Source organism: Zosterops lateralis, assembly GCF_965231275.1.
Source record: "Zosterops lateralis genome assembly, chromosome: 2".
NCBI lineage: Eukaryota > Metazoa > Chordata > Aves > Passeriformes > Zosteropidae > Zosterops > Zosterops lateralis.
Genome location: NC_139763.1, coordinates 3,608,314 through 3,635,325, shown reverse-complemented (window position 1 = coordinate 3,635,325; position 27,012 = coordinate 3,608,314). Strand labels below are relative to the sequence as shown.

The following is a 27,012-nucleotide window of genomic DNA, read 5'->3' as shown; positions in this document are numbered from 1 at the left end:
TGAGGGAGTTTCCTGAAATATTTCACTTGACAGAGCAGAGGAAACATGTTGGTTTGTTTTTTTTTGGTTTTTTTTTTTTTTTTTTTTTTTTTTTTAAGGGAGAGGTGCTTTAAAGAAAGGAAGGAATCTGTAATTATGTAACTTGCATTGCTGCATTTTAATGACTTTGATTTTCAGGTAGCAAATCAGTAGAAATCCATCCTCAAAGTCTGTTGGCTGCTTTACTCCAAAGCATAAACATGTTTTCTTATCCAATCTGTATATTTATATTTGAGAGCAAAACTCTCTAAGAAATATCTTTAAAGCTTTGTTTTTGTTTTTTCCTAAGAAGTAAAAAATTATAAATCCTTCAAAGAGACTGAGGATATGACATTGCTGTTTCAAAGGTAATAATGAACCCACTCTCAGGAAAGCAATGCAAGATATGAAACTTCCTGCTTTGAAGGGTTCTGCTCTCTGAATGGAATAAAATTGAAGTAATGTAGGAGAATTACCTTGAAAGCTGGAAGTGGATGCTGAAAGCCTCTTCCCACCTTGATGATGATGATGATGATGGTTGGTTCAGCATCAATGGGTACCAGGTCTCAAAGGTGAAATTTTGCAGCACATTCCAGATGGACAGAGCTACGGGCATTGTGAATGTGGCTTCTGGTTCAGGGCTTTGCAGTTAGGGTTTACCAACAGGAAATGAGGAAAAAGCATAATTTTTTTTTTTTTTTTTTTTTTTTTTTTTTTTTTTTTTTTTTTAGAGCTGTGTGAGACCTTTTTTTTCTGCCTGAAACCAGATCTCAAACTGATACATAGACACATTAATAGAAATAACTTAATTTTCTGAGTGAAGGTTGGTGGCCCCTTCTAAAATCTGTGCAAGGCTGAACTTCACAACTGAGGAGGTGACACCAGAAAGAGCCAATCTGACCAGCCTGGAGCTTTCAGATAACCAGCATAAACAGAAATATTTCCCCTGCCTAAACTGAGATTTAGCCTGGTAGGCCAAAAAAAATCTCCAAACTGACAGAAGTAGTTTAGTTTCAACACTGAGGCTGTTTGGAAATCCTCCCCTCCTCACACACACACATACAGTTTGGCTGCTATTTATCACTTTTAATTGTCCCCTATCAAATATGAAAAGTGTTATGAGTAGCTGGGATGAAGTGCAGGCTCTGAGGAAGACAGTGATAAAACTCCCCTGGCTTTAACAGAGACAGGATTTAACCCTCACCCTCTTTTTTTCAATTCTCTGTATATACTTCTGTTGGTGATGAACTGTATCACTCCTTGCTGTTTTATTTTGGCAGGCTTCAGTGCAAGATAATGGCATGTATTTTTAAAAGTCAAGTTGCCAGCTTTGTAAAAGGAAATTAAATACTCACTCCTAAGCATAATTAGTCTATTAAAAAAAGAGATAGTGGAGTCATCCAGAGGGAGATGGCAAGATAAACTCATGAGTAGAGCTCTTAAGGCCAAGTGTTTGAGTATATTTTAACAAACTGTTTAAGTTCTAAATACTTTTTTTTTCTTCCATAGTTATCCATGAACATGGAGTTATTTTCTGCATATTTGTACAGATATTATTTTGCAGTAATTCACACATTGCATCAATCCATTCATAGCTTGAGCAAGCCCCAGCCTGAATTCACTAAGTTGTTTTAAAAACTGTAGGACTGGTGAGCTCCCTGCATTTCCTGTAGTAGATTTTCTTAACGGATGATTGAAATTGCTCAAGCTACAGGCCAGAAAAAAATCCAGCAGGGCTCATTTTTCCACTGGAATCATTCTGTGCAGAGCTCCCACAAATAAATACTCAGTGAAAAGTCACTTGTGTTTCTCAGCCTCCAAAGCATCACTGCCTTGCCATAATTTCATGTCAGTCACTTCAAAATGTGCCACATCAAAACCTAAAAATATTTGCTTTTTTTACAACTGTAGAATATATGGATTTGCCAGACTTAATTTGAAAGGCTGAGGTAGCACACAGGCTGGTAATTCCTTTTCTGTATGGAGTTATAAATACAGTCACTAATTGTGCTACATATTAGGGGAGTTTATAGAAAATTCTCCCTATTTTTACTAGCAGTGTTTATTGACTCTTGAAGATAAGTAATCAAAAATGAGTTTGTGAAATGTCAGAAATGCCAAACAGCAAATATTTCTTTAAAGTATGCAAATATTTGCCTGCATTGATTACTGTATTTTGACAGATAATGATAAAGCATTAATGTGAAGAATACATTATATAAAACCACAATAATCACCAAGGTTCTGAAACATCTTTATGACCTTCCAAAATCCAGAATGTGTAAACTTTGTTAGATTAGTAGTGGTGTAGTTTGACGTAAAAACTGTTTGGGAGATTTGGATGAAAAGCATTAACTTTTGCACTTAAGGTTTTTTGTTTGCTTTTTGAGTTTATTTTTGTTTTGTTTTGTTTTCTTTTTTTTTCTTTTTTTTTTTTTTTTAAGAAAATGTGTACACTGATTCATATATCTTAGGGTTTTTTGTTACATTTCATTTCACCTGCCTTCAGACATCTGTAATGTCTGCATTTAAACTGTTTATCTGAAGTCTTTTGGGAGAATCAAAGAATCCCCAAGGTGAGAAGAGCCCTTCAGGATCACCCACAGCCACCCCAGTGCCACCAGCATCAGCCCAAAGCCTGTTCCCAAGGGCCACCTCCAGCCTCCTCCTGAACACTCCCCCAGACAGTGACTCCAAACCTCCCTGGGCAGCTCATCCCAAGGCCTGACCACTCTGCCAGGGAAATTTCCTTGCCCAATCTCCAGCCTGAGCCTCCCCTGGTGCAATTTGAGGCCATTTCCTCTCCTCCTTTCCCTGCCCCTCCTGGCAGGGACTTGTGCAGAGCCACAAGGTCCCCCCTGAGCCTCCTTTTCTCCAGCCTCAGCCCCATCCCAGCTCCCTCAGCCTCTCCTCACCAGATTCCTGTTCCAGCCCCTTCCTCAGCTCCATTCCCTTCTCAGTGCCCTATTTTTTGAAGTGAGGGAGTCAATGTCCTGTTTTTTTTGAAGTGAGGGAGTTTCCTCCTCCTCCAGCGCAAAGGAACCCGACATCATTAAAGGCAAAAACAACCTCGGCTGAAAGCAGTTGCTGCCAACGACCCAGGAAACACAATTCCTACTGAACACATCCTCCTGCACAGGAAACACAATTCCTACTGAACACATGATGCTCTGGGAGTGTTTTTTTCCCCTGGATTTTTTTCCCACCTGCAGGGCTGGGGAGCCTTTCTGAGGAGGGCAGGGTTGTCCCGGGGCGGTGTCCCCTGGAGAAGCGGAGCTGTCCAGCACCTCCAGCTCCTCAGGGCAGAGCTGCTGCTCTGAGAGGGGGACAGAAGGAGAAAAACCTTCCCCATTTCCCCCAGCAAACGTTTCCCTGCTCCACAGCTGCTCCCAGTGTTGCTTTTGAAGCCTCTTTTGTTGGTGGGGGCACCAGTATCACCCACAAATGTTCGGCACAAGCGGAGCTGGGCTGACGGAAACTCTGCTTTGAAGGATGGAAGCTCTTGCTTTGAAGGATGGAAGCTGTGCTTTGAAGGATGGATGCTCTTGGAAGGCTGCAGCCCTCAAAGCTGGCTCCCCCAGCCCTGCCCTGTGATACACGGCCCTTTTGTTTTGCATAAATGTTTGTTTTAATGAGGTAGCGCGATGCGAGATCGTCCAAATCGAAAACATGTGATGCACCCTAGGCAAGAGAAAGGCAATAACTACACAGATTTTTGAGGAGGGCTAGTCATACCACAGGCTACCATTATAACTGAAAAAACAACAAGAATTTTAATATAGCTGTCTGGCCAAATATATTAATTTAAATTGAATGGCTTTTTTTCTGATATTATAGCTGTGAGGCACAATGTTCTACTGGCAGGCATCTTCAAAACCTTTTTTAGAAGATTTGCTTCAAATTATTTCTGTGCACCAGATCTTGATGGTATGTGCATTTGGGAGTCTGACCAAAGGGGAAAAAAAAAAGCTTTTGATTAAGTCAATGACCTTTCCTGGAGGTTGAATGAAATGGAGATTGTAATACAAAAAGCTGCCTCCTCCAACAGTGTTTTCTTCAAAACATTTACTCTTGAGCTGTCCTCCATTAACTTTGCCCTAAGTTTTTCACAAACATTTCTATCCTTGTGCCAGCACAGAAATATTCTTTCCCACCAGCAAATCCTTTAAAATAAATGCTAGTCATTTCCATTATTATTTCCCTGAATAATTTGCTGACCACGTTTCCATTTTTTGCCAGAGAATCCTGTTGCGTTTCTCCAAAACCTGGCAAAATTGGTTTTCCTCAGCTAGTTGGATCTCTTGGCAGACAAGAGACACTTTCTTGCTTGCATGGAGAAGAGAAATGTGATCATATCTTAGTTACTTTCTGAATTGATTTCCCTTGATAGAAAACAGCATCAACTTCTCCTGGCAAATATCTTTGCACTTTGTAATTATTGCATGAAGCAAAGCTCTGGGAAGCCACTGAAGCTGAGAACAACATGGAGCATCTTCCTCAGTGGTTGATTGATGTTCATGAAAGTGGAGTCTCACAGGAGACCAACACCTTGTAGAATATTAGGTTTCCTATTATTAGACTGGATTTACAAAGCCACCATGAATTTCACCAAAAGACAGGCTTGATAATCACTCCTGTGTGGAGCTGATGGAGGAAAAACTTTGCTTTTGTGCTCATCTGGGTGGCTTCATTTTCACTTGGGTTGGGACAACCCACAGACAGCCCTGACACAGCTTGGAGGGGCCTCTCAGTATTTATTCTCACACTGTGAGGGGTGGATGTTGGTTCTCTGCAGCCCAAGTTGTCTTCAAGAGCAAAAGAAATCTGAAGTGACCTTTTTAGGGAACACACTTCTGTTTTGGTTTTTGAGGGGGATTTTTTGGCTTGTGGATTTTTGATATACCATAAATCTTAGAATCCCAGAATGGTTTGGGTTGGAAGGGACCTTAAAGCCCATCCAGTGACATGGACAGGGACACCTCCCACTGTCCCAGGCTGCTCCAAGCCCCAGTGTCCAACCTGGCCTTGGGCACTGCCAGGGATCCAGGGGCAGCCACAGCAAATCTGGGATTTCTACTCCAGGGCCTGCCCACCCTGCCAGGGAACAATTCCTTCCCAATATCCCATCCAACCCTTCCCTCCTTCATCTTAAGGCTATTCTCTAATTACTAATTCCCTAATGACTATTTCCTGTTTTCATACCCAGTTTTTGATGAATTTGTCTACTTACCCAAATGTTTGTCTGAATTTCCAACTCTACCATTGGAGTGTTTGAAGTGTTTTTTTTTTCTGAATACATGCACTTAATTACATGAAGTTCAGAGTTTTGGAGAACTCAGTGCTATGGTTCAGCTGATAGGGTGATGTTCAATCAAAGGTTGGACTTGATCTTGGAGGTTTTTTCCCAGCCCTAATGATTCTTTGATTTCATGTCCAAGCCTGCATTGAATTTGAGCATTTCCCAGAATAAAAGTTCTGATTTATAGGCCTGGCTCTAATGAAACAGAGATGAATTTTTCTTTTATCCATGTCCCCAGCTGTTATTTGTAATTCTCCTGGGGCTGGACCTGGAGATGTGCTGCTCCCCCAGGACCTTGAGGGGGGAGACTTCTTTTCTGCTAGTTCTGCTCCTCATTTTCTGGAGGAAATACATATTTCTGTATAATAATTAACATTTTATTAGCTCCCCATCTGAGATTTTTTTTGTTTCTTCCACTGATTCCTGCAGTTCCATCTGTTTCTACCTGCATTTACCTACCAGTCTTTGATTCAGCAAGTAGCCAAAGCACGTGCTTGACTTTGAGGATGAGCTTAAAATTCTCCAAGCATAATGGGGGTTTGAGCATCTGCTTAGAGCGAAATCTAAAATTAAATGTCCTTCCTGAATGAGGATGTTCTCCTGAGTCAGCCCCTGCATGCCCTGCCTTAGAATAGGCCCTGGCTGTCCCCCGAGTGTGTCAGACACGCCGGATGCTCTCAGAAGTGGTTAATCTGATGAAAGAATTCATCTCCGAGTCATAAAGAAACCACAAGTTTCCTTCACTTTCAGTCTGCTGCTTTGATATCGTTGGTCAGCAGTTCTTCTCCAAAAAACCATCCCCCAAGTGAAGTCCCATCCCTGGTGATCTGGTTTGTGCAGCCTGATTTAGCCACTGCATAAAGATATTTGTATCCTCTGCATTTCCTTCCTTGGATATTCTGGATATTTGGGGAAGGAGGCTTTGTCCATGTCTTGCCCTGGGAATCTCCATGCGATCAAAGCCTGAAATAACACGGTGATTAGAGCATGAATTCATGTGTATCATTTCCATAAGGTAATTAATGCATGAGATTAATTTTAATCTGGAGGTGTTCCGATTTAAAAATGGTTGAGTAACTTTAAATATTTTTTTTTTTTTAAGTGTGGGAAAAAAGGCACCCCACTCAATCAGAAAATTAACCTGAGAGAGGAAAAAAATGCCTCCAGTGAATCTTCACCTGCAGCAGCTGAACATTTTGTTAAGAGCTGAACACACGAAAATCTTCTTTGTAATTGAAGAGTCAATTGTTTTGAGTTCTTTTATACAGAGCTCTTTAAATTAATAAAATATCTTTTTAAATTAATAACATACATCACCACATGTGATTTTGGATATTCATGGTGCACAAAGTTTTGTGATTTGGTATAGGAAGCTTGAAAAAGCAATGTTTTCCAACCTTACTTGAACTGACTTGTATCATCTTATTTGTTATCCCCTGCAATTTTTTTCTTAAAGGACAATTTCTGGAATGACAACTGAGTAACATCAGCCTTGCTGTAACTTTTTTTTTGCATTTTTCACATTCCTATTACAAGCTCAAGCCAGAAAAATACCCCATTTTTTGGCAGTTGATTAGAACCACAGACATTGATTTTTTGACTCTGCAATTATGTGGTTCTGTGTCAAATAAGGCATTCCAAATTCTTTCCTCGTGGAGAGAGCTGTGGCTGGCAGTGTCTCGATGGACTTGCTTGGCTCCTGCCTGTGATGTTGGCAGATGCTTTGGTTCTGCACATGCTTGGCTTGAACAAAGCCTGCACAAACACAGCTCAGAGAGAAATGCACTCCTTTATAACTTTATTCCCGTGTGCTGTTGATATTCCAATGGCAAACAAAGCTGCCCTGACCCCCAGACCTGAGGCTGCCCATGTGCAGGACCCGGAGTGAGTTTGGGATTGAATGTTCTGATTCAGGAAAGTGTTTGAGAAGGTGTCATATTGTAGTTCTGGTGTTTGCAATTCCTTCTGTCCCACTTCTCACAGAAGACTTGAGAACCAAGTGGGCAGCTGTGATGCCTTGGGAAGGCTGACCTGGAACAGAGACTGGACAGAGCTGGAGAATAAAGTAGATATTTATTGAAAGGTCTTTAGGGTACATCTTGGGCAGGACAAGAGCCTGGACAGGGTGGACCCAAGGTGGACCCAAAATGGTCACAAAATGGTTGGCCAGTCACAAGATCTCACATTTTTATAAGTTTTGGTCCATTTGCATATTTGGGGTTAATTGTCCAGTTACAGCTTCAGGTGATGCAGTCCCGTCCTTTCTGTTCCTCCCTCCAGCTCGCCCTTGTTTGTGCTTTTGGACCTCAAAGTTGTCCTTGGTCTGCAGAAGGAAAAAGATTTGTTTTTTCTCCCTACCCTGTGCAGAGCCGAGTGACACTGAATGTGAGCTCAGAACTGCACCCCTGGGCAGCACAGGATCTGAAAATACGAAATATAAAACTTAAGGCATCAGTTGAGCTCTGGAAGGAAGCACTGAGTGTTGAATCTTCTCCTGGCACTGCAGTGTTGGAAGTTCAGGGGTGCAGATGACCCCAGTGCTGAGCCTGAGCAAATCCTGGGCTACTGTGGGAAAGGACTGGTGGTTCCCTCCTTGAAAACTTTGAGATTCATCCTCTTTCCTTCCTCTTCTTTCACAAGTGCCCTGAAAACCAAGTGTGGAAACCACTTAAAAATACCAGCTCAAGGGAATGCCTGGTGTTTTCAAAGCCTGCTGTTATTTTTGTTCAAGCCAAAACGACCCAGCAAGTTTGTACTGAGCTAACAAATGTCTTCAGCTGTCCCTAAACCCACATTCTTTGGTAAATAACTGCATTGCCCATAAACACATACGGTTTCACTGAGCTGTGATGGAAGGGATGCAGAATGATGAGAGGTCCTGGAAAGTCTGGAACCTTGGAGGGGAAGGAGCTCTGTGTTTGGGTGTTCAGGTGTTAAACCACCTGGCCACCCTAAATACCTGTGTTTAGTTGGATTTTAAAACAGGCTGATCTGCTGAGAATCTCCTGAGGCAGTCCTGGCTTTCAGCTCTGTCAGCAGATCAGGGTGGAAGGTTGATATTCCACATCAGGCAGGAAAGTCCAAATTTTCTGAAATTTTTTCAGCATTTTTTTCACCTGCTATTTAAATCACCTAAAGCTCTGATGACACTGATAAATCTCACAGGTGACTGACTCACACTGGGCATACAAACCAGTGCCTTCAATCATTTGTGCCTGTGGGGTGTGAAGGAACATACCCAGGCTCAGGAACAGCTACAATGAAACATCTCATAAAAAGTGAAAATTTAAAATAATAATGCCCCAAACCTGTGAAACCACATCCATAAATTTGTTCCTAATATTTTATGTAGTCTTCACTGAACTCAGTGAGAACGTTGTGTTGTGTGAAGATAAGCCAGCTGTGACTCTTTGCAGGACTGGAGTTCATGTCTGTGGTGTTATTTTCAAACCCAAAAATGAGATCATTAAAAAGAATTCCAGCAGTTACAGTCAGCAGGTGACACATCACAGGTACCAGCAGTGTCCTTTGTTGAACCCAGGAACTGAAAACCCATGAAATATTGCCACTTAACTAAAACATAAATCTCGGTTACTTTAAAGTCTAAGGAATTTTTTTATATTTTTTCTTTCCTGTTCTCTTTTTCTTTTTCCTTTTTTTTTTTTTTTTTTTTTTTTTTTTAATGCCAGATCATGAGAATAAAAGGAGAATGGCTTGAATAATATTTTTTCAGTCCTCCCATCAGAACCTATTTGCCTTTTTACTTACAAACCAAAATAGTTTGGGTTGGAAGGGACCTTAAAGCCCATCCAGTGCCACCCCTGCCATGGGCAGGGACACCTCCCACTGTCCCAGGCTGCTCCAAGCCCCAATGTCCAACCTGGCCTTGGGCACTGCCAGGGATCCAGGGGCAGCCACAGCAAAGCTGGGAATTCTATTCCAGGGCCTGCCCAGCCTCCCAGGGAAGGATTTTTTCCCAACATCCCACCTAAACTTGTCATTTCTCAGTGTGAAGCCATTCCCTGTGTCCTGTCCCTTTGGCCCTTGGGAATTGTCTCTCTCCAGGTTTCCTGGGGCTCCTTCAGGCCCTGCAAGGCCACCCTGAGCTCAGCCCAAAGCTTCTCCTGTCCAGGCTGAACAATCCAAATTCTCCCAGCTTTTCCTCATGTCTTGGTTGTTAAAATAGAATTGTGTGGGATGCACAATTTGGTTGCAAACACAAATCTGGTTACAACGTAATGGGGGAAAAGAGGATCACCCCTCCATCAAGATCCTCACATCTGACTGGAGGGACGATCAGGGACAGGCTTTCCTCAAGGACATCCTGTCCAGGTTTCCACTGCTCCTTTTGGGGAAATACAGTAGGAATTTAGATCCAAATATTTTAACCAGGAGTCTCTTCTGTAGACCAGTCCCCATCCTGCAGTGTGAGAAATTCTGGGCTAATTCTGGAGCGAGTAAAATCAAGTGATTCAAAGTCAGCTCCAGGCAGGATCATTTAAAAATCCACCTTTCAGTTGAAAATGGAGATGCAGACACACCGTGTAGGTGACTGCCGTGCAAAGTTTGGCATTTTCTAGGGCCAAACCACAGATCCTGAATAAGTCTGAATAAGTGCCCCATTCCATGGCATAATGCTGCACACAGAACTGAATTCCTGTTCTCCTGGATCCCAGCTAATTGTGAGTGCTTGTTGGGAAAGTCACGGGCCACCAAGGTAATTCAACACACATGTTGTATAGCAAGCTTTTCACACATGTCTGGCAAGCCTCTCACAGTAGGGGAAGGCTTTAGGGATTCTTTCCCCAGCCTTAAATCGTGCATTAAATCCTATCAATTATTGGTTCCCTCCCTGTTTCCACTTCTGCTCGTTTTTTTGTTGTTGGGCAGTACTTTTTGTGCCTTCTAACATAATTAACTTAGAGCTCTGTGAAGCTCAGAATTTCCAGTTTGCAGGAGACTGTGATATTTTGTCGTTTTGTTGAATTCCCAGTGGGTTGAAACTTTACTCCCATTGAAGCAAAAGCAGTTTCTCCATTCATGTTGGTGGAAGCAGGACAGTGTCTTTATTTTCATTTTTATTTTCATTGTCTTTATTTTCCCTTTTTATTTCGATATTATGTTCTTATTCTATATTCATTTCTTAAAACACTGTGTGACCTACAAAGTGTTTTAGATACGGATAAAAAGGTTGTGATGATCATGACAAATCCCAGGTCTGGAAAAGCTCTGAGTTAAATCTAACTTGGCAATTAACTGTATTCAGTGTTCTTTTTTTCTAAGTGCCCACAGTTTTTATCCATTAAAGTAAATGACTAGTCCCCAGGAGAAAATATTTTGGTTTATCGTTGCCAAGTCCTTTGATTTCACTGTAGTACTTTAAAGATAATAATCTCATTTTCTTATATGCTGTTGGAAATGTCTTTCTCTAGAGGTACTGAGGTTTGAAAATACAGAAATCAAATCAGGTATGACTTAATGGGGAATTTCTTGTGTGTTTGGAATAGTTGGTATTTGACACCAGGCCTTACAGATCCAATATGATCAGTACTTTTAATTTAATTTTGTAACTATTATAAAACCATGTAGCTGAACTGTGTTAGTTAACAGTTATTTTTTTACTTTACCTCACAAGGCATGTGGTATTAGCAGGTTTTAGCAAGAGACAAAAATACCAGAAACTTACAGAAATGTGTGAATTTTATCCTTTTTTGGATCACACAGTCTGGTCTAGGGAATATTCCTCAGAGATGTAACATCATACTTCCCAAATGTTTAATTTCTAATGAGTATTTTGAATCTTACGACAAAACAGAGAATTTCCCTTTGGTGTAAGGCAGCTGAGTGGAAAAAGGCTGATTGATTGACAGTGAGAAAAAAGGTTGATGGGGGAATACTTTTTTTTTTTTTTTTTTTTTTTTTTTTTTTTTTTTTTTTCAAATATTAAACTACTCCTGAGTTCATAATTAACATAAAAGTGTTTCACAGTGCTGAGGGTTTGTGTCTGCTGGAGTGAGGATGGGGTTATCCCTGAGTGTAGGCACAGACCTCAAGGTGCTCCAAGAGTGGCAGATTTCAGTTTTTCAGAAGGATCTGGGTTAGCCCTGGTCTTTGGGGGTCACTGAGTCTCAAACACAGATATCCCACATCTGTTTCTTGTTCACAGCCACTAACAAAGAAGTACAATATCGAGAGAGTCCCAAACAGCAGAGTGTGAGAGACACTTTAATAAGTTCCATTCTTGATGAAAAATCTTGGAGCAGCCCTGACTAATACGGGGTAGAAATCCAATATTCCAGAAATATTTGCTGTGTGCAGTGCCCATCAATCCAGGGATGGGAGGACTTTGAAGGACAATGTCCAATAACCACTTCAAACCATTGTGTAGTTCAGTTAAAATGACCTAAAACATTTGGAAGAAAGTGAGGAAACATGTTGGCCTTTGCCCTCGAGGTTGCTTCTTTTTTCCTTGCAGAAAACTTGCTTTTTTGAAAGGATTTTGGTTTGGTGTTGTGTTATGCTTCGGGTTTGTTTTTATTTTATTTTATTTTATTTTTGTGTCCTGCATTATCACTTAACCAGCTTTAAATTAGCACCAAACATAAACCAAATAGGTTTTCATATCAGTGGCAACTTCGAGCTGAAAATTTCAGTGCACTTTGATTTATCAATTAATTAATCAACCCACACAGCACCCCTTTGGCATTAGGTGGTACAACTTGATATTTCAGAGGTGGGAAGTTAAGGAAGAAAGGAAGAAAAGTTTAGGTGAGATTCATCCCATATAAGCAGAGCTGTCAATAAATTTGGAATAGTAGAGGTTCCCTTTACAGGGAAGAGAAAAGAAATACTTTAAAAGTGAAATTCATCTAATCTTTTTCAAGTAGCAGTTGTAGGTGAGATTGAACAAAATTATGAAGGTGGTTGTGTTGGGAATTGCAGAGATCTTGGAGAACTGGGGTAGCTCTGACACCTACATTTAAAATCCTTGGAGTCTGATGAAGTCAATCCCAATTCAGTAGAGAGGAATTCAATTCCCTCTCTGCAAATAAGTGCCAGCACTTCCCTGTTATGAAGGACATGCAGTGATTATTGAAAATGATTCCAGTGTCATCTAAACAGAGCTTCTGTTTCATTTCCCAGCTCTGTGGTGTTTGTTTTATGTAGAGACTGTAGCTGGTCTCCAGTAAAAGGTGGGCAAACAGTGGTGTAGCCACCAAAAATATTTTGGCTGGTGAAATCTTAAGTGGCCTGGGTCACAGATAAGAGGTGGTAAATGAAGTACTTTGATTTTCACTTTGAAAACTTCCAGGGTTTCTTTTCTGCAAAGCTTTTTCCGTGGGAAAACAACTCGTTCTTGATTGATATTAATTCATGAAGTAATGCTAAATAAAAAAAAGGTGTCCCCAAATCAGGTTCTCTCTCATGTTTTCATTCCTGCCAGTGAGTGAATTCATTGTGAGAGGAAAGGAAGGTGGGGATGGGGGAAAAGTCATGAAGGGGTTGATGGTCCTCATGGTTTGGAGCAGCTGAAGGGAAGCAAAAGTGGGGAATGCACTAAGGACAACCAGCCCTGGGTGCAGGGTGCAGAGTGATGAGGGGTGCCAGGGCAGCAGGAAAAAAAAAAAAAAGAATCCTTTTTTAAAGTCTTCTCTTCACTGCAAGGTGTCAGTGCCGACTTGGGAAAGAGCTGTTCCTTGCCTGGTGTGGAGGATGCTCCTTTCCAGGGGCAGGGAGCACCATCTAGTGACCACAGGGCTGCCCACAGGGCAGGGAACAGGGAAAGGCTTGGGGACACGTCCCTGCTCCTCTTTTTTGTTCTGCAAGCCCTGGAAGGGAGGGAATTGAGAGGCACAAAAGCTTGGGAGCAGTGCTGGAGGAGAAGGTGCCTTTTGTGGGATGCAAATTGTGTGTATTGATAATTATTTTAATGACGTGGCTTTATGGGCTGCTGGTGTTTGGATTTTGGGGATTTTTCAAGTGCCTGACTCCTCTAACTCACAGTGCCTTTCTCCTGGAGCTCATCTCCACATTCCCAGCCGTGGGTCAGTGAGCCCATCCCAGAGCTGGATCCTGCTTTTCCCAGGATGGAGTTTGTGCTGTGCCCTCAGACCTGGTGCTGCATCAGAGGCACTCGGGCATGAAAGAAAGAGGTGCCCAAAGCATCCCTGGGGTCAGGGGACATGGGGGTTTGGGGAACAGAGCCCATCATCCCTTAGCTGCTGATCCTGCAGTCCCTTGGGCACGTTCTGGAATTCTCTGAGCAAAATTCTGCATGCCTGATTTCTCTGTTTCACCATCAAAACCCTGATTGTGGGATCTTTCTTTGTGGTGAGGGGAGATTCTACCCCTCTGTGAGCAGATCCACTGATATTTTTATAACAGCCCGTGGAAAACCGGGAATTAAAGGGAGACAGTCCAGCTGAAAGGCTTGGAAAGAGTGAACTTGATCCTCACACACCAGACTGGGCATGGCCAGACTGATGTTGGGAACTGCATTTTAGCAAAATGCTGAATTTTTGGGGAGGGTTAAGGCCTTTATAAATGTGTCTTCGTGTGCCATGAAGCGGCAGTAATTTGCTTGGACTTCTAAATTCTGCTTCCTGAAACTGCAATGCAAATTCTTTTACTGTGCTCCAGTTGTGTTTTTTGGGGTTTTTGATTTGCAGCCTGGTTCTACCTAAAGGAGAATCTCCTTTTTACCTGGAAGGTTGGTAAGAGGGATAAAACTCACTTCTTTTCTCTGTTGTCTTTTGTTTTAATACCCACATCTGCAGACACTGTGTGTACCCATACCAAGCACAACAGAAAGGTGAATGTGTCTCCAGTTTTCCAACTGTTTACCCAAAGATTTTTGTACAGTTCAAGGGATGGAGGTCACATTATTACCACAGCAGAGTGTGTCCCTAATCTCTTGGTCAGCCCAGAGCAGAGTTATTGCTTTACATCCCACACAACAAGAAGGATTACAGATCTGTTTGCAATAGGAATATTGCAGTGTTTTTTTCTGGAATATTTCATAGAATCTGGAATGGTTCAGGTTGGAAGGGACCTTAAAGGTCTTCTAATTCCATTCTATGTCCTGCCATGGGCAGGGACATCTTCCACTGTCCCAGGCTGCTCCAAGCCCCAATGTCCAACCTGGCCTTGGGCACTGCCAGGGATCCAGGGGCAGCCACAGCAAATCTGGGAATTCTATCTCAGCCCCTCCCCACCCTCCCAGGGAACAATCCCTGTCCAATATCCCATCTAAACCTACTCTCAGTGTGAAGCCATCCCTCTTTGTCCTGTCACTCCCCTTGCCTTTGTGACAAGTCCCTCTCACCTGAACCCATGTAAAACACATTTCAGGTGTTTAGGTGAGTACACACACACTGAGCATATTTCTTGTACATCCTAAAAAGGATGCAGCAAGCAAAACAACTTTTTTTGTTTGGATTTTCACCTTCAGGACTCAGTCTGATTACTTTTTTTTTGCGTGATCAAACCAAATCTTCAGATCTATCCAGGGCCCTGTTGGTTTAAGCAGGTCAGCACAGATTTGATCCTTCATCTCCAGTTTGGAAGGATCTTCTCTAAAGAGGGAACTCTTGAGTCCTAAAGGTAGAAAGCACTTCAAGCAGTGTTTAAGTGTGTTCAGGAAAGAGTTTAAGCACAGCTGTAACTCTAAAGCATGTGCAACTCCCTGCTTTGATCAGGACACTTAAGCACATGTTCAGTGTTAACACATGCTGGGGAATTTTGCTGCTCTGTAGTTTCCAGATGCAGGCTGAAACTAGGAGAATATTCCAGCTGAAAGGAGCCAGGACAAATTAGGGTGACAAGCTTCAGAGGGAAATTAGAGGGGGAGCATTAGGTGACTTGTGTAGATTTTTAGTACTTTTTTTTTTCGTGGTTTTATTCTGCTTGTTGACCAACTTTCAAACCCTCAGTGTGTTGTTTCAGACAATAACACAGAGTTGCCTAACATAACAAAAACATTTTTTTCTATTTAACCTTTAAAAAAAATCAGAAAAAATAGCAGAAGTGTTTGTACTCTTTTTCTTTTGCAACTGGATGATGGTGATTTGATAACCCAATATTTTCCTTGCCTCACAATACCAAGGCTCTGCTTGCAATTGGATCAGCCTCAGCGTAAGCACTCAGAAATCTGCCTGTGGGTATTAGTTTGAAAGTCAAATAAACTTCACTAGATTCTTTGGCACGGATTGTGTGCCAGTTGAAAATGGCAAAATCCTTACTGGGCTGTGGGCTCTGTAAAACTTATGTAATAATAATAATAATAATAATAGAGCTCAGCAGTGCTCCTTATGCTTCCAAAATCCCTGTGTAAACCAAGAGGAGGTTTGTGTATATGGAGATGGGATGGGGAAGAATCAGGACTAAAAACTGCTTGTGAATGAATTTGTTAGATCCTCTCCACTGGGGAGCTGGAACTGATACTTGCAGCCTCTTGATATATTGGAGGAAAAAAAACCAAAATATCAGGGGCTTAACTGCAGTGGAAGTCACCCAACTGAAACATTATACAATGCTTTGAAATTTCAAGAGAAAGGTTCTAATCTTTTGGCTGTCTTGCTCATTGTTTGGAGATGAAAAGGGAGGAAATCAACATCCCCATGAAATACAATTAGTATAAATTGCTTTCTTTTCATACTGTTCAGGATGAAAATAGGAAAGCTACCTGCTCTGCAGGAGCACTGTAATTTGGTGGATGGAGACTGCAAGAGCACATTCAGCAGTGCAACACTGCATTTCTATATGAACCAGCTAATGGAGAATATAAAATATTGTATAGCAGTGCTGGCTCCAGATTGCTCTGAAGCCATGAAGAATCATCTTTACAGTGGAAGAAACCAGAGCTCTTTAAAGTGAACTGTAAAATTGAATTGATCTTGGGCAGGGAGATAATCCTGTGTCTCAAAGGTTGGATTCTGTGATCTTGGAGCTCTTTCCTACCTTAGTGATTCTGTTTGTCTCTGTTGCATCCAGGGATTCCCATCACTATGATCCCCATGGGACACCTGGAAATGAGAATTTCTTGGATCTATCAGGGCAATTCCCATGAGCAGGGGAGGGTGGATGAGCCTTTGCTCTGCCCTGCTCTGGGGGAGATGGAGCAGCACCTGCAGGACAGATGAGTGAGGGACTCCATGTGCACCTCTGGAAAAATGCATTTCACCTTTCCTGGGTCAGGATAGGAGGGAAAAGTGAACTGAAAAGTGAACTTTTGGTTTGGCTGTGCATTTGTTTGGAAAAACTGTGTGTTGAATGCCAGCAGTCATCACCAGCTACAGAACAACGCTCCCATTTCCTTCTTTTTTTTTCTTCCTAAGGAGCAGGAGAAGGCAGCATTGGGAGAGGGTGAGGTCATCTGCTTCCACTAAATAATGCTGCAATGAGCCATTCACTATTTCTTGTTCTTTTTATTGTACCAGAGTGCCTGGTCAGTGGGCAGGACCTTACTACAGCTGGAATTACCACCCAGGCAACCTGTCCATGGTTGGGTGTTGTCATAGGGAGCAATGAGAAATTATAAACCTGTTAGAGTAGGACCAGCTTTTAAAAATAGTTTTTTTAAAAAAATAATTAATAAATTCTGACTTGCTTGAATTTTTCCTTCCATTTTTATGGAAGCTTTTTATTCAAGCTTTTCTCTTCAGGCTGAAAGCTCAGAATCTCTTGACACCAGGAATTGTATCTTTTATGAAAACATAGAAAACTGTGAGGCTCCTAAAGTGTGAAAGGGTTGTGCCAGCACTGAGATATTGAGTGGAATACCCTGGCTGGCACTGTGGAAGCACTTTGCCTTTTATTATATATGTATTTATTTTTTTTCAAAGTTCAGATCTCTTATACAAAGGCCTGGGACAGGGACAGTGTTTTGTTTGCACAGCTGGGAATTCTGGGGTGTCCCCATGACTGCCAAGTGCTCCAAAAGGACAAATGAAAATATAACACTGAATAAAAAATGGCCATCACACTCTAACCAGGAAGGGAACTGCCAGTGAAACCATCTCGTTTCCATTCATGGATAGAGCTGTGAATTAAGGGAAGAACATGGATGATTTAAGACTGTTTATGGCATTCAGGCATCTGCTTTTGAAGTTTTATGTCTTTTTTGTGACTTCCTTTCCTCAGTAAGAAAGAGACATCAAGAAGAAATTATTGTCCCCAACCTATTTGCTTCTTCTCTAAGGAGAAAAAAAGTGCTAAATCAGATAGGCTGGAAAGTGTCAATAGCTCAGGAATGCAGGAATGAGGTTCATGGACAAATATAGACATGGTGTAAGCAGGGCCAGACCTCATTAACATCTTTGGAGTTACACCCATTTATACCCAGCCTGGCTTTGGCCCTGGATCAGCAATTCCCCAGTGAACAGCCTGCATCAAAACCACTGCTGAATTTGGCCCATTCCATCTGACATCTGCATCCTGCCTCGAAGTGGCCTGTCACACTTACTGCACATCAAATCACACCTGCCCAGCCGGCCACGGGCAATTGACTTTTTTGTTTTTTAAAAAAACCAACAAAACAACAAAAAAACCCAACAAAACAAAAAAAAATCAAAAAAATTCAGTCACATATCATCAAGAAAAACAACATTGTTTTAGGGCTCTTATCTCTTCACTCCCAAATATCCTGTTTCTTCGAGCTGCGGTGGCCAGGACCAATAGAAACCTCTTCCTGCCATTGGCTGACTTCATTTCCCAGAGTTAGCACAATCTCATCCGCTCTAAACAACCCCATCAAAACTTCTTTCTGGTCAGAGCGAAGCAATAATTATTATTAGCAATTATTAGCGATCAATAATCTTGATCACATTATGGCAAGCACTATTAAGGTAAGGAGAGGGGGGTTACCTTTTTTTTGTTGGAATTTTTTTTTTCTCACCGGCGTGTTCTTTGGTTTCCTTTATCAACCTAGATAAGTTAGAATTGGGCAACACCCCCACTGCCACAATAGAGGACAACAAGATTTCCTTTGTACTGCCTAGTAAATTTCCTTTTTCCTACTCCAACCATCCGCAAGGCTTAAAAACTTCAAACTCGGAAAAAAAAAAAGATTGGGTTTTTTAAATTCACTGTTCAGTGGTGTGGATTGCATAGGCGAAGCCCCAATTTGTGAGAGCTTCTGAAATTTCTTGGAGGTATCCCTCGGACGACTTGGATGTGTTTTGTGGACTGCCATGAGGGGAGAGGGTGTGCACTGGAAGGAAAAAAGCGGGTTCCTAAGGGCGCTAAACTTTTGGATACTTTGAAATGTTGTTTCTCTTGCTCAAATTTTAGCCCGCTGGGGAAAGGAGAGGCACCAGCTCTTGTTTATCTGTCTCGTGCTTTTCTAGAAATTCTTAAAGTCGAGACCTTTCTGGAGGTTATTTTAATGGTGGTGGGAAGATCTCACGGGAGCGTTCTTTTTTTTTTTTTTATGTTTTAATTTTTTGGACAATAAAAGTCTCTTCTTGGTGCGTAACTTCATCTCTTGGTGCATATCTTCATCTGCATGGTTTGTTGGCTTTGGGTTTTTTTTGTTTAAGAATGGCTTTGTTGAGTTTTTCTAGGCTGTGTCACTTAGAAAGTTGAATAAATCTGTCTAAGTTTTATTTCTCTGGACAGCAGTTACCAATAGAGCAATTAGCTGTGATTAATTGCAGAATGTAATGGTAATTAAATGCTTTGTGATAATTAAACTAATTTTCCATAAAGAGCACGGACAGGGAGGACTCTGAGCGTTGTTCTATCAGGTTTGGGATCGAGGTATTATCGGGTTCAGGACTGAGGTATTTGTTTTCTTCGTGGCATTGTCTATTTCTGTACTTTTCTAATTATGTCAGAGGTTTAATGAGGGATCTGGAATAGCCTGGCCGTTGGATAAGTAGGGCTGCAGTTGGATTTTTTTCAGTAAATTCTGCTCCAGTATTTACATTTTAGAGATCATTTGATGCTTTTTTGTTACAGCTTTGGGAATCTGACAGTCCTGCCCGAGGGCAGAGTGATTAAAAAGTCTAATGAACCTTTTGTTTTTGTAACCACCGATGTTTTCATGGGGCTATCAATAAATAGAGACACAGATCTGATTCTCCTCTGCATTGCTGGCCAGCAGCTGTTAAATGCCAAGTAGCTCCTGAAACTGAGTTCCCTTTGGTTTTGCTGTGCATTTCAGAGCGCACAGGACATGACATGAAAATGAAAATCTTGAGTTTCAGGGAGTCAAGTTTTGCCTAAAAGGAGAGCTGTGTGCTGAGGTTTTAATGCTGGGTTTGCTCCTAATAATCAGAATATTGATGCAAAATTTATTTTCAAAAATAATGGCACCCACGAGATCGGATATTTGCATTTTAGGTGACTCCTGTTATTTATTTCCTTTATGTTTAGTATTGACTGAATTTTAATGGGATGGAAGATTGTTAAATGATGCCCAATTGTTATTATTTGGCCTCCACCTTACACTTAGAGAACTGTTTTACATAGCCTGGTAATGCAATGTACTCAGCAAAATGGAAAAATGTCCAATTCTCTGTCCTCATCTGGAGTGGGAATCTTGCAGGAGGTCTCAGGCAACCCAAAAAATTAAGGATTTTGCTGCCCAGAGTGCTGGGAAGGCTTTACATGCTGTAGCAACAATTTTATTTATGCAAATGCAAAATGTGAAATGACTGGAAAGAAATGACAGGTGCTTTGTACTCAAGGTGCAGGAAATGTGCTCTAACGTGAGACAGTCCAAAGATTTTCAATTCCTCTTCTTATACAGGGAGTGGATAAAGAAGTCTTTTAACTGGAGGGTTTCTGAAATAAAGAAATGCCATTTGAAGGCCAGGCAGGTGTTTGTTTAGCTTTTGCTAAACAGTTATATATATATATATATATATATATATATATATATATATTTAATGATAGATCTATTTAATAATATACCTATTAAATAATATATATATTTAATGGCTTGTGTTGTCTGTGTGTAGCCCAGCTATCCCAATTTGCCTGAGGAAGGTGGAGAGCCTTATCTGGGCTCTCTGGGAATCCACTGTACTCCTCAGGGAATCTGTGGAGTCACTAAATTTCAGAATTGGGATGTGAATGGTTCTGTATTTGTTCATAACTGGGCAGACACTTCTCAGAACCTCCCCCCGTGCCAGAGGTGGATTTCCAGTCAGGGTGTCTGATTCATCCTTTCCCCCTCACCAGCCTGCAGGGCTCTGGGAAGGCAAACCCTGCTGGGAGGTTTGGGGTGCTGGTTTTGGTGTCCTGAGTGTGTTTTTCCCAGGGGATCACTCTCTCTTTACCCTGTGCCCTCCTTCTCCTGCCCCTTGCTCCTTTTTTTCCCTGGGAAGGGAAAGTGCCGTGCTGGGAGGTTTCTCCTGAAGAGGAGGAGGATGAGGAGGCAGCAGCACCTTTTTCCCATGTTCTGCCATGGATAAATCATATTAATCCTGATTTCTACACTGGATCATCCTTGCCCAGGCCAAGGATCTCTCCCTTGGATGGAGAGAGGTCAGCACAAGCAGCTGTGGAGAGGAAGGTGGTGCAAGAAGGTGCCGCCCCAGGCAGGATTTTGGGTTGGGATTTCACATCCCAACACCTTGTGCACACTCAGCTGAGCCCTCTGATATGTTTTTAGGCATTTTGAAGGGTAAAATGTGGCTTTTAAAGTGGAAAAAAGTCTTCTTAGAGTGCAGGTTTCAATACTGACAGGTTTCCCTCTGGCTCAGGTGGTGTCTGGCAGCTCTGGGGGGGTACAGCACTGAAGCTGAATATTATCAAATAAATGCAATTATTTATATTTATTGGTCACATTCCTGTAAATACAATTTTAGAACATATCTGAATTAGGCATCAGTGTCTTGTTGGTGTTTTGGCTTTTTTTTTTTTTTTAGTAGAATGGAGCAAAAATAATTTAAGTGTTACCTTGAGATGAAGTAAAAATACTTACTCTCGAGGTCATTTTGGTGGTTTTTTTTTTCCCATTATCCATCCCATAATGGAGGAAAGAATATTAAATAGAAAAGTACAACTGGAGTTCTAATTCCTTGCCATGTTCAAGCCTTGCTCTGTTTCTCTCTTTGCCTACCAGTGTCATTATGCTTATTCTTAGAAAAAAACACTTCAGTAAATTGACTTTATAATGATTTATTGATCATACTCGTGGATATTTCCTTTACTTACACCTAAATCTGCTCACATCCACTCTTCATTATTATTTTCTGAAGTGATGTTCATGTGGAATCTGTGATTTCAGGGAGAAAAAAAGTCTGTGTATTTGATAAAGGACAGGAGAATCTTTGTGGTTTCTGAGGCTTGAGGGCATGGATGCACTGATTAAAGCAGAATATAGGGGGCAAGATTAATTTTTTTTTGAGGAATCTCATTCTGGGTTTGTCTCTATAACATTACTTTTCTCTCACTTTCTTTTAGAAAGTCTAAGTAGTCACTCAAATGCTTCTGAAAGCTGGAGAGAGTTAAGAAATAAATCTGTTCCTGGCATATGGAAATGTTTAAGGCTTTGTTTAGAGGATTGCATCTGCACTGAGTCCAGCAGAGCTGACACAGTAATTTGTACTTTTGTTCCTTGCATTAGAACAATTATAAAGATTATTATCTTTTTTTTTCCTTTCCCTCATCTCAGTTAGCAGCTGATCCAATGGCATATTTAACTTTTCAGCCTGTAAATGCTTCTGTTGGCTTTGGTGATGCTGCAGATTTAAACATGAGTGCTCTGATGAACCAGAGGCAGCAACAGACACAGAGCCTTAAAGCAACTTACCCTGATCCTCCACTCCTTAATCCAAACTTCCCAGCAATTCCAGGAAGGTTTTGTCCCAATAAAGGCAGTAGAATCAGAGCTATAATTATTTCCAGGTAAAGCAGTATTTCTGACTCCAGTACAAATGTGGAATTTCAAGGCAGAAACAAGCAGAAGTTATTTTGGGGGGATTTTTTTTGTGTTGTTTTCTTTTGCTTTTAATCAGCAGTCATTTAACTCAATTTGGTTTGTGTCTTCATATGCCAAAATGAAGTGAAATATAAGGATTTTGCTTTCTGGAATTAAGTCCCCAGGCAAGGAACAACAGCTGGAAAATGCATATGTTTGACTGTCTGAGTTTGTTGGTTTGTTTGTTTTTCCTGAACAAGAACTACATTATCCCTTAACAAAATGTTTTTCAGCAAGTTCCCCGTGTTACAAAAGGCCTTTCAGAAATAATGTTCAAAGAAACAAGTGCTCTTGGAGAATGACTTGCTGAAAGATAAACACAGAAGCTGTTTTGCAAAAGATGAATGCCAAAAAAAGATATTTATTTTCCGAGCGATGCTTTATAATTCAATAAAAATATATAATGCTGTTTACTCAGGAAGAAGTAGCCTTTATAATGCAAGTTTCTAAATCAAGCCAAGAGAAGTAATTTGGAAAATCAGGGAAAAAAAAAGAGAATAAAAGGAAATTTGATTTTGTATCACTAGATTTAGGAATTTTAGTCAAATAAGGGTGATACAGTAGAAAATATCACAGTGCCAAACCTGGTCAGGGTAACTAATTCATTGATTTTCTACAACATGATTTTTATCAGATCCATCTTTTAAAAATTAATTTCTTTGGATAGATAATTGTACGGCCACTCTGCTGTCCTTGATGCACACACACATATACATATATAAAATATTATATATATAATATATATTATATATATATTATATATATTCGTGTATTACAGAAGAAAATTTTGCATTGAAAACATCAACAAATATGGGAAAACTTTCAGTCACTTATGTGAAAAAGGCATCAGTCCTTTCCTTAAAGAATGGATGTGTCTTTGTGGTTGGAGGGATTGTTTTAAATGTTGTTTAAACCAAGCCTGCCTGAGGCTGGAGAATGCTGTGTCCCTCAATTTATTCCTGCTCCCTTAGAAGGACTGTATAGTCCTGTAAATAATTTATAATGATGAACAGAGGGAGAAGTTTTAGGAAATCTGGTGAGATTTGGCTCACAGATGTTACCTCTCTCCCTGGAAGGCTCTGGGTTACCAATTTTTACTATGCACAGGGAAAGACTGGACATTTCTTTCAGGAAAGGGATATTAGTTGATAAATAAAATTAATGATGGTTTTGAATAACAATCACTACCTCTTCTGGTAATTATCATGATCAAATTTGTCTCAAAGTAAAACGAACAAATTGGCAATTATTTGTCATAAGAACCTCACCGACCATTAAAACTTAAAAAAAGAATGATGAGCAATAATGAAACTTTTTTTAAGGGCTGGACTGAAGGACTTAGGGTGGACAAGGAGAACAATCTTTTGGGAATATTGAGTGGAAGGAATGCCTAGGATGTGATGTGTTCCCCTTGCAGGGCTGTTTGTTTGCAGCGTGGGTGGGAAGTGGTGTCACCAGGCTGGCGTGACCTTGTCACCCCGCGACAGGAGCTGACTTGCTTAGTCAAAGGTGTGTGCTGCCAACAGATGACAGGGACTGGCTTTATGCAAATACCTGCAGGAAGGGGTGGATCCCTAAATTTCGGGAAGTGGCAGGGCTTTTTAAAGCTACCTGCCTGATTTAACGGGGATGAGAGAGTGGCAGAAAAAGACATGGTACCACAAGTGAAGGAAAAAAAAAACCTCAAGAGACTGGAAATGCTTTGTTTGACAAATCCCTCACTACAGCAAGCATGTTAAATCTACGTGGAAGGTTTTGCATAACTGCTGGAGGGGGTTTTTTTTAAGCCTCATTCTTCAGAGCTGAAAAACATCTTTTTTTAGACTCTCTGTTTATTACCTTGATAAACAGCAAAATGCTGCCACAGCAATTACCTTGATGATAAAGTGTCTGTAGACAGATACTTCCTGTGTTCATTTCCTACCCAGATAAGCTGCCAAAATCAGGGACTACCAATACAGGAAATGCTTTCAATAGGAACTTCCTATCTGTTAATATCTAATTCACTGAAAAGCTCTAAGTCCTTCTTGTTTCATATAAAGGTAATGCTCTACCTGATACTATTTAAACACTCAAGCCTCAGTATAATTCATCTGTTGATGTAATAAATTTCAAACCAATGCTGTTATCCTGGACTGTGAAGTATCAGCATTTTTCTCTGCAGTGGAAGGAAAAGTGTCCCAATGTTTTACAATACTGGGATTCAGGATGCCTCAAAATCCACTGTCATTCTGTCAGATGAAAAACAAGCATCCTCCCTCAAACTCCTTGTTGCCTGCATTCTTTCCTCATTTCTCTAAGTAAAATACACATTTCAGTAGCAGCAAATAGTTCAGAGCAAGTTCTGGATATCTTGGAGATTCATGGCCATTTTTTGCAATCCACATATTCAGTGCTCTACATATTCAACCAAAATGACTGAAACAGAAATTTTGCCTCACTGTGCTGGGAAATAAAACCATCACTAACCTGTGTGTTTGAACCTCTGCTAAGGAAAAGAGAAGGCTCGGAGCAAAGGGAAAGGAAATAAAGACAGAAAACCTCCATTGCTGGTCATAACTTCAGGGTAGTTTGTTTCAGGCACATGAACAGGATGAATGAGGATTTATGAAACTTGGAGTGAAATTGGCCAAAATGAAGTAACAGCATGGCTTGACTGGGGCCAGGTTTTCACCCAAGTTATTCAGGAGTTCAGCCCAAAATTTCTGTGTTTTGCCAGTGATTCTGCTGGAGTCATTCCAGGTTTCTGCCGTTGTAACTGAGATGGGTATTTTGGTCTTTCCCTGCAGAATTAAGAAGCTCTTTGCTGTTGTGGCTTCATTAATATCCCACCTTTTCATCTGGGATGGGTAGTCCCACATTCACTCATCTCCTCAGATTGCTAAATTTGTGTTGTGCTCTGCATCTCTGGGATCTGAAAATCTGGTTGGGTTTACTGAGGTTGGGAATCTGAGGCTGGATTCACAGACCTCTTCCAGAGACCACTCACTTTTATTGATTTTGCTTGGTTTCGGAATTTATTCTTTTCCAATTTTTTTAACAGTTCATTTCTTCAAATTCTTCTCCATTCCATTTCTGTGCATCTCTTCCCTGATTTCAGGATTTCAATTGGAGGAATTTGGGTAAAGTTGGGACCATTTTTACTACCCCTCATTTCATCTCAGGCCATTTGGTGCTAATCACTCCATTTCCAAATTTTTTTTTTTTTCTTTCTTTTTTTTTCCCCATTGCGCTGTTTTGGATCACGTCTCCTTTCCTTGGTCGACTTTGTTGTCTGATTTCAAGATTTCATTCCCTTTCCTGAAAGGAAGACTTGTTCACCATGGTGAACACCTTTTTTTTTTTGAGATTTCTTGGCTGTGGGACAGGAGGGATGCTCCTGTGGACACCTGACCCAAAACCCCAGAGATTACAGAGAGAATTCTGCAAGCTGGAGGTTGATTATGACCAAGTGGCTTTCCCAAGGCTGCGGGTGAAGAAGCTTTAGGAAGTTGCCCCTTGGCTTTGGGCTCACAGAGGTGCTGGGGAAATGCACATTTTGTCCTGAAATCAATGTTCCTCAGATATGGTTTAGTCAGCTCTTATCTGCTCACATAAATTTTTATTATTGTTAATCTTTGGCGTACTCACAGCAGCTTTCCTCATGCGTCAGGTATTCCCTTGGAAGTGCTCAAAACTGTTGCTTTTTTACTAATCAGATCAGCTCACTAAAGCCAGAGACATTTTTCACATTATTTCCATGCGGGCACTACCTGTTAAAAAATTTTCCCCGCCATTTGTCATCGAGGCATCATTCCCTCTGCTGTTTTCATGGAATTCAGAATCCGATTGTTTAGTCTACGTAAAGGGGGGTGAAAACGAGGGGGGATCCTGTGCCTTTAATGTTGTTTATAACGGTTGGACAGAGCTTGTCAGGTGAAGGTTAATTGCTCTCCAGTTAAAGCAGTTCTCTGCACAGATGGGTTATCAGGGCTGAACACTCGTTACAAGATTAATCTCGTTTCCGACAAGACTTCCCTTTCCTCCAACTGATTTTTGCTCAGCCATTGGACCTGTCACCAGCCGTTAAGAGAAGGGTGGGTTACCTCTGGGATATTAATGCCTGCGAGCAGAGAAACAATGCAGAGTGTGTGTGTCATATCGGCGGGGAACATCTTTAGGAGACAGCACATTTCAGAGCTCTTCTGAAGGTCGAGATTCATAAACAACAGAAACAATCAAGGAGCGTTTGTGTTAACCCTCCTCATGGACACAGACTCGTAGGCTCCTTTTTTTGTGTCCCTCCTCATCTTTTTGGACCTGTTTTTTTAGGTCCAAAGGCGTGTTTTCGGTGAGAATTTTAGCCAACAAAGCACCTCTGGTGAGATGTGGAACCCAAGATGCTTCTGCCCAGTCAATTGATGGACAAGACCTTCAGTTTATGCTTAAATGAGAGGCAGTAAATCATGGTGACCACTCAAAGAAATTCAAACTTTGGGCGTTCTTTCTTGTGCTCTAAGCAGACCTGTTGAATTTTCCTCTTTTTCCAAGCTGGAGTCATTCAGAGATGGATCCACTGGGCTGCAGAGGTATGAGGTGGATGTGAAGTGTGAGGAGAACCAGGCACATCGTGTTCCCAGCACAATATTGCCTTTCCAGCCAAGGCTGCAGCAGCTCTGCCAGTCCAGGCTCATCCCGAGCATTTGGATGGGCTGAGTTCAAGGAGGCTGAGGCACGAAGGCAAAAGTCTCCCAGGAGTTTTTTTGGGTTTATTTCAGGAGTTCTG

The 27,012-nt window shown here is 41.2% G+C and overlaps 1 protein-coding gene across 3 annotated transcripts in view; it reads left to right on the top strand.

Annotated features, from left to right (window-relative positions):
• Nucleotides 1–27,012, top strand: part of ERG (ETS transcription factor ERG) — a 140,625-nt gene that overhangs the window by 61,072 nt on the left and 52,541 nt on the right. Inside the window, exon 1 of one of the 3 annotated variants that reach the window (XM_083854937.1) lies at nt 17,652–18,162. The exons of the other annotated variants lie outside the window; for them this stretch is intronic. Coding sequence (XP_083711063.1) covers nt 18,145–18,162 — 18 coding nt within the window. The 5' untranslated portion in view covers nt 17,652–18,144. Of the gene's footprint in view, nt 1–17,651; nt 18,163–27,012 lie in introns of those variants that run through there. 3 annotated transcript variants of the gene reach the window in all.